This window comes from Sardina pilchardus, chromosome 23 (assembly GCF_963854185.1).
Source record: "Sardina pilchardus chromosome 23, fSarPil1.1, whole genome shotgun sequence".
NCBI classification, from domain to species: domain Eukaryota; kingdom Metazoa; phylum Chordata; class Actinopteri; order Clupeiformes; family Clupeidae; genus Sardina; species Sardina pilchardus.
Genome location: NC_085016.1, coordinates 1,658,833 through 1,666,332, shown reverse-complemented (window position 1 = coordinate 1,666,332; position 7,500 = coordinate 1,658,833). Strand labels below are relative to the sequence as shown.

The 7,500-nt window shown below is 47.5% G+C and overlaps 1 protein-coding gene across 2 annotated transcripts in view; it reads right to left on the bottom strand.

The window, feature by feature from the left end:
- The window catches only part of agap1 (ArfGAP with GTPase domain, ankyrin repeat and PH domain 1), a 172,808-nt gene that overhangs the window by 33,202 nt on the left and 132,106 nt on the right, over positions 1 to 7,500 (bottom strand). For both annotated transcript variants that reach the window (XM_062527842.1, XM_062527843.1), the window contains one exon: positions 3,444 to 3,605. In XM_062527842.1, the coding sequence (XP_062383826.1) occupies positions 3,444 to 3,605 (162 nt within the window). The remainder of the gene's footprint in view (positions 1 to 3,443; positions 3,606 to 7,500) is intronic.

The window sequence follows — 7,500 nt, the reverse complement described above, 5'->3', positions numbered from 1 at the left end:
CTAATGTCCCTCGGGCCCCTCCATAGTTCTCATGAGAGAACAGAGGTTCTCCACGCCCCCACAAACAGACACAGTTGAGGCAGTGTCTCATATGAGCCACATGGTGGCGCTGCTAATTCATACCTAAGGGGCAGAACTCTGACCTGGGGGCATACGTGCTATAATTCATACCTAAGGGTTGGCAAAACACACAGACACACACACACACACACACACACACACACACACACACACACACACACACGCCCTTAATTCATGCCTAAGGCTTGGCAAAACTCTGACCTGGGGGTGTTAGTGCTATCAACCACTAGGAACAGATCAAGTGAAGTGGGAGAGGCAGGAATGAAAGCAAAAGTACAACAGTACACACTACACTCTCTTAATGGCCCTCTGGGAGCCACAGCAGGGACACACATCAGCACACAGCCAGCAGCCAAACACTGGCCAAATACTTATGAAGTACTTATGAAGTACTTGGGTGTTGGCTGATAGATTTCAGACACAAAATAATGATTTATTTTATAGTGAATTTGACCATTTATTTGTCAGTAGCTGGTAGATGTTCACATTTTAATGATCGCCCCAGAGCCACACACACACACACACACACACACACACACACACACACACAGTAGCATCCAACGCTGGGACCTTCACCTCCGCATGGGCCCTGGTGACATGTTATTGGCCCTGTTTGGGGAGCAGATCAATAAAGGCATTTACCCTGGCGGCCATCCCATAATGATCCCCAGAGGAAAGCCCACCCACTAAACTCCAGGGTAATTAATGAGACCAGTCAGACCACAACATGCAATCCATACGGACACAGACCTTAACGCATAGCCAGAGCGACCCACACATACCTTAACGCATCGCCAGAGAGACCCTTATGGTACACATACCTTAACGCATAGCCAGAGCGACCCACACATACCTTAACGCATAGCCAGAGAGACCCATACGGTACACATACCTTAACGCATAGCCAGAGCGACCCATATGGGACACATACCTTAACGCATAGCCAGAGCGACCCATATGGGACACATACCTTAACGCATAGCCAGAGCGACCCACACATACCGTAACGCATAGCCAGAGCGACCCACACACAGTGTTGTGCATGAACGAGTTCAAAAGAACGTGTTCATTGAACACGCTCATTTTTCTGTGAACGCTGAACTGAACGCAACACATTTGTAAATAATGAATTTGAACGTGAATTCGCTCAGATTTTGGGAAATGAACGACGAACGTCACTGTTGATGTCCAATTAAACGTTACGGAATTTATTTTGTCCTGAGAAGTCGAGTGACCCTATCTGCTGGCAATTTAGAAACAGTATGTCGTTGTCACACTCACTGCCCACGGGCGCCACTCCTAAACTACAGCTTTGCACTACGTTACTGTAGGCCTACATTACCCATGATCACGTTACGCATGATGCATTGTACACAGAACCGCTGCTGAATGCAATCGCGGAAAGATTCTGCACTTGTCAGTGATGATAGAGGGATGCATAACGTGTTCAAAGAGCCCTACAGTATGTCACTGAACAGTTCCATCGCAGCAGGTAATGCAGCAAGGCAGCCTCCTCCATACTCCCGGTGTAAAAACTAGCCTACACTCTTCTGCTGTCAGGCATGCACAGCTGACGCATTTATTATTAATTATTAATAAATGCGCGGCCGCATGTATTAGGCATCGGTATCTGCCATAGACCTAAAAGAAATGTAGGCTATCTGCTCAGCGAAATAAAGCTGAGAACAACAGGTGGCTGTAGCCTATATTCCGTCAGAAACAGATTTTTATTCAAATGAACTGAATTTGAACTAGTTCAAAATTAAAAATGGTGAACTATGAGCGTGAACAATTCACTTTGCACTTGTGTGAACTGAACTTTGAACTAGTTACTGAAGAGTGTGAACGTGCACAACACTGCCCACACATACCGTAACGCATAGCCAGAGACCCCATACGGTACACAAACACACACAGAAATCACAACAAATATTCAACAAGAGTAGTAAACTATGTACAATTCTGGTTGGTTTGTGTGTGTGTGTGTGTGTGTGTGTGTGTGTGTGTGTGTGTGTGTGTGTGTGTGTGTGTGTGTGTATACACTTCTGCTACTGGGTACACCTGTAAGACAATAACACACTTGATGAGCCTAACCTGACAGCACAATCCACAGAACACACAGTGAGGATGAGGAGTGTGGATGGGGACATGGAGAGACTCCATCCTTCAGACTGTCTGAGGTGTGTGTGTGTGTGTGTGTGTGTGTGTGCGTGCGTGTGTATGTTTGTGTACAGGTGTGTGTGTGTATATGTTTGTGTACAGGGGTGTGTGTGTGTGTGTGTGTGTGTGTGTGTGTGTGTGTGTGTGTGTGCGCGCGCATGTTTATGTCTGCGTACAGGTAGGTAGGTGTGTGTGTGTGTGTGTGTGTGTGTGTGTGTCTGAGGTCAGGAGCTCTGACGGAATGACTGCGTTTCCCAGCCCTGCTCTCTATACACCTCCTCATGAGCTGCGTGTCCGAAGCCACTTGGGGCGTCACTTCCTGCAGCACGAGGGCCAGTTGAGCCACAGCTGACAGGGTGCAGTGCCGTGCCGTGCTCAAGGGCACAACAGCAGCAGCCGGGAATTGAACCCACAACTTTTCTGGCTCCTGCCCAGCTCCTTAGCCACTATGAATGTCCCCTTAGGGATCAATAAAGTATCCATCTATCTATCTATCTATCTATCTATCTATCTATCTATCTATCTATACGTCTCTCTCCAGTCCAGACCAACAAGAACTGTATCAGGGATGCCTCATACACAGTGAAAACCCTTTTTAGAAAGAAATTGAACAGGACTGAAATAGTTTAAACACTTCTAAGTGTGCTTGGAAATGGAGGCCTTTAGATAACAGAAACTTTAAAGCGTCATTCTGAACTAAAAAAACTCAGACCTATAGGCTGCCGTGCCCTTAATTTAAATACAGGATGGCAGCATTTGATTCAGCATCAGCAGGAGCCCTTTCTGTTGCAGGCCTGTTCAATTGAGATGCTAATGAGCGGTGCGCTCTACAGGAGCACAAGAGGCAAGAGCAGACAAAGACAAGAGAGGTGCACTTCCTCAGGCCTCTAAGTCAGCATTTAACCCTCCAGCAGGTACTGTCACACCACTGGGAGGAGAGGCTTGTAAAATCAACTCTCTAAAGAATATCTGGGCTCATCCAATTCAACATGGAATTCTAGAACCTTCCATTGTTGCGGAACGGAATCTTTTGTTAGAACGTTCAAAACGGAACGGAATCTTTTGTTAGAATGTTGAACACGGAAATGGAATCTTTTGTTAGAATGCTCCAGACTCTAGAGACAGTTGGAGGCAGAGAGGAGAGAGGAGAGAGCTCCAGTGGGGCTGAGCGGGGCTGGGAAAGGGTGGGAGGATGGAGTTACCTTCAGCAGTACCAGAGAGGCCGTCGGCCTTGAAGTTGCTGGTGCTCTTCTTCCGGCGGTGCTTCTTGCGGTTGGCGTGCGGCGAGGGCGGGGGGTCCATCTTGGGGCTGGTGCTGCTGGAGATGCTGGGGCTGGAACACACCGAGTCGCCCAGGCCTGTGTCTGCTCACGCGGGGACACAGAGGAGACATACGTCAGCTTTATTGGCCAGGGTTACGTACACAAACAAGGACATTTGACTCCCGTTCATCCTTACTCTCACAGTACAACACTCAACAAATAACATAAAAAGAATGAAACGTGATGGTAGGCACAAAAACAAACAAAGTACGAGAGAGCGAAGTCCAGAGGCAGCCATCTTGGATAAAGCACCAGCAATGAGAGCAGCTGATCTGGAGTCTGCAAGAGGCTGCAGTATTACAGTATAGTGTAGTGTGTGGGCAGCCATCAGCAGTGCTCCTCTCATCAGCAATGAGAGCAACTGATCTGGAGTCTGCAAGAGGCTGCAGTATTACAGTATAGTGTAGTGTGTGGGCAGCCATCAGCAATAAGAGCAGCTGATCTGGAGTCTGCAAGAGGCTGCAGTATTACAGTGTAGAGTAGTGTGTGGCCAGCCATCAGCAGTGCTCCCCTCATGTCTATTCAAATGAAGGAATGATTCATGTGCTCGCAAGGAAACAAACAATTAAAAGTCGCTCCTTCCCGGCAGCCAATGGTAACCTTTTGACAATCTCATTGCTAAAATATCGCAGCTTTCAAAAGTGTGCAATATACGTTTAATAGCTCAGTGCACAGGTGGGGAAATATCGGTCATAAGTTCTATATTAAATATGCACTTGATGTTTGGGGAATAGAAAATAGAACATACTGGATCCACACACAGCCATCGCCACCTCAGAGTCGTCTATGAAAGTTAAAGCAAAAGCATTTGAAGTATTTATTTGCTATTTAGTCGACACATGTTTCCACAGCAACACAGACGGGCAACAGCGGGGTCAGATATGGAACCCAGACGACCCAGCTGACCCATACTGATGCTCCACCAGGCCTGTAGTGTGTGTGGACAGTGTTATCAAACACACCACATCCATAACGATGAGTGACTATTTCATATCTCAAACAGACTTTTATTGTAAAAATTCAATGATAACGCGTTACGGGCAAGTCAACCAGTCCAATTCAACACCGGGAACTTGAGAAAACCTTCTCTGCTGAAGTTCTGGAGGACTTGGGACACGCACTGCTTTGTTTGGACAAAAAAAGGTCCAGGGTGCTCAGAAGATCAGTCAAATCTGTTAAAGGGATATTCCGCCATTTTTGGAAATACGCTCATTTTCCACCTTCCCTCGAGCAAAACAATCGATATTTACCTTGTTCCCGTTCATCCGGCCATTCTCTGAGTCTGGCGATACAACTTTTAGCTTCAGCCTAGCATAGATCATTGAATTGGATTAGACCATTAGCTTCTCGCCTGCTAGCTTCATGTTTAAAAGTGACTAAGATTTCTGGTAATTTTCCCATTTAAAACGTGTCTCCTCTCAAGTTAGAAAGTGCAATAAGACCAACTGAAAATGAAACCTGCCGTTTTTCTAGGCTGAATTGACATGGAACTACACTCTCATCTGGCGTAATAATCAAGGCAACTTGCAGCTACTGGCACTACTACTGCTTGTTGTCTATGGGGACTATTTTCAGATGCTGCGTAAGATATCACTGCGCCTGTGGTACGTTTGCAAGTTGCCTTGATTATTACGCCAGATGAGAGTGTAGTTCCATGTCAAATCAGCCTAGAAAAACGCCAGGTTTCATTTTCAGTTGGTCTTATTGCACTTTCTAACTTGAGAGGAGACACATTTTAAAAGGGAAAATTACCAGAAATCTTAGTCACTTTTAAACATGAAGCTAGCAGGCGAGAAGCTAATGGTCTAATCCGATTCAATGATCTATGCTAGGCTGAAGCTAAAAGTTGTATCGCCAGACTCACAGAATGGCTGGATGAACGGGAACAAGGTAAATATCGATTGTTTTGCTCGAGGGGAGGTGGAAAATGAGCGTATTTCCAAAAATGGCGGAATATCCCTTTAAGGTGCTCTTTGGGGTCGGCAATTCATATGAGAGAAAAAAGGAAATCCAAGGCAAATCCCATTCAAAACTTAAAAAGCCTTTATTTTTAGCCGGCTGTTTCCTTATGAAAAGTTAAAAACAGGTAGAAGCAGCCCACGCATAGCGGCATAGGCAGCCTTCTTCGTTAAGCCCAACGCCCACCAGACATGTACGCGGCGCGCCGCGCCACGAAATAAATTAGAACTCCATTGTTTTCAATGGAGCATCGCCCACTGGAAACGTCTGCCGCGCAGCAGCCGCACAGAGATAGAAAACTATTCTAAAATCCTGCGCGGCAAGCCCAGACCGCCGAACACCGCTGAACGCCGCTTCTGGTGGGCGTTGGGCTTTAATCTTCTTCATTTTTGAAAGAAGAGTGCCTTGGATTTCCTTTTTTCTCAGACTGCTTTGTTTATCAGGTCAAAACTCAAACAGTAGCTCTGCTCTTCTCTAAAACCCAGAGGTTCATCTACACTTGACCTTTGCACAGATGCCAGCAGTTGAAGAACAGTGAAGTATCACAGGCTGTTCAACGGCTGTAAAAAACAACACAAAGCATAGAGCAGCGTGCTGTGGAGCAGACCGAGATGTGAAGCAGAGGTGTTCCATTTGGTGTTCCATTCTAGAATGGAGCCCTTAGTGGAGCCGTGGCTACAGCCGCGTTAGCAGCGGTGTTGGGCCGATTGCGCAGCGGTGGCGGCGGCTGATCCACTGCTGGACTGAGTGTGTGGCTAGAGCGGCGGCAGCGTTGGCTCTGGGCCGATTGCGCGGCGGCGGCGGCAGCGTCTGATCCACTGCTCCACTGAGCGCTGGCGTTTGGCCCCCAGCTCCTCGGGCGCTGGCTATCAAGAGGCAACTTCACTTTTCATGCAGCGAGCTGACAGCTGTGACTAGCGGCAGAATAAAATAACATTCAGCTCACATTAATATCAAGACAAGCGGCAGGCAGGCCTGGCTGATGCGTGGGGGGAGGGGGAGGGGGGGGGAGGGGAGGGGGGGGGTTGGCACTGAGCGTGCTCACAGCACTGCGGCGGCAAAGGAACGGCAGACAGCCCCAAGGACAGCCATAACTTATTTTACAATCGTTTAGCCTCAGCTCAAGTGGAAAACCTGACAACTTATCTCTGCTGACAAGATGCCATCTCAAACCGCACAATTAACCACCCCAGATTAACCAACCTCCTCCCCGCAACCCCCACACGTCCAACGTCACACACTGACACACACATACACACACACACACACACGCGCACACACACCTCCATCCTTCTCTCTCTCAACCTTTTCTGCTATTCTGCAACTTATCATCTCTCTCTCTCTCTCCAACCTTTTTTCACTTTCTTATTATATCTCACCTCTTCTCATCTCTCTCTCTCTCTCTGTCTCCCTCTCCCTCCCTCCCTCTCTCTCTTTTTTCACTTTCTTACTACACCTCTTCTCATCTCCATTCATCTCCACAGCTCCATTCACTGCTGTGCTCTATGGAAAACCCATCTATTCTGCCACTCATACGGCCGTCTCCCGCTAATCAACTTCCCCTCAGCGCAGGCGAGAGTGTGTGTGTGTGTGTGTGTGTGGAAGAGTGAGGAGATGTGGATTTGGATGAGATGTGGAAGAATGGCCAAGTATGGGCAGTGGACAAACAAGATTCCAGATAACTAATCAAAAACATCTACAGGAAAACACACATACAAAACACACACACACACACACACACACACAAAGGGCACAGGGCAATGCTGGCTGAACAGCTAACAGCAACGAGCGCCCCTAACACACACACACACAGCCTCATGGAAGGAACAGCACAGGAAGAGACAATGGAGAGACCAGAACACATGGACAACATGACACAGAGAGACAAGACACAGAGAGACAGACAGGACAGGACACATATGCACAGACAGGACAGGACAGACAGGACACAGAGAGACAGGACAGGACACAGAGAGAC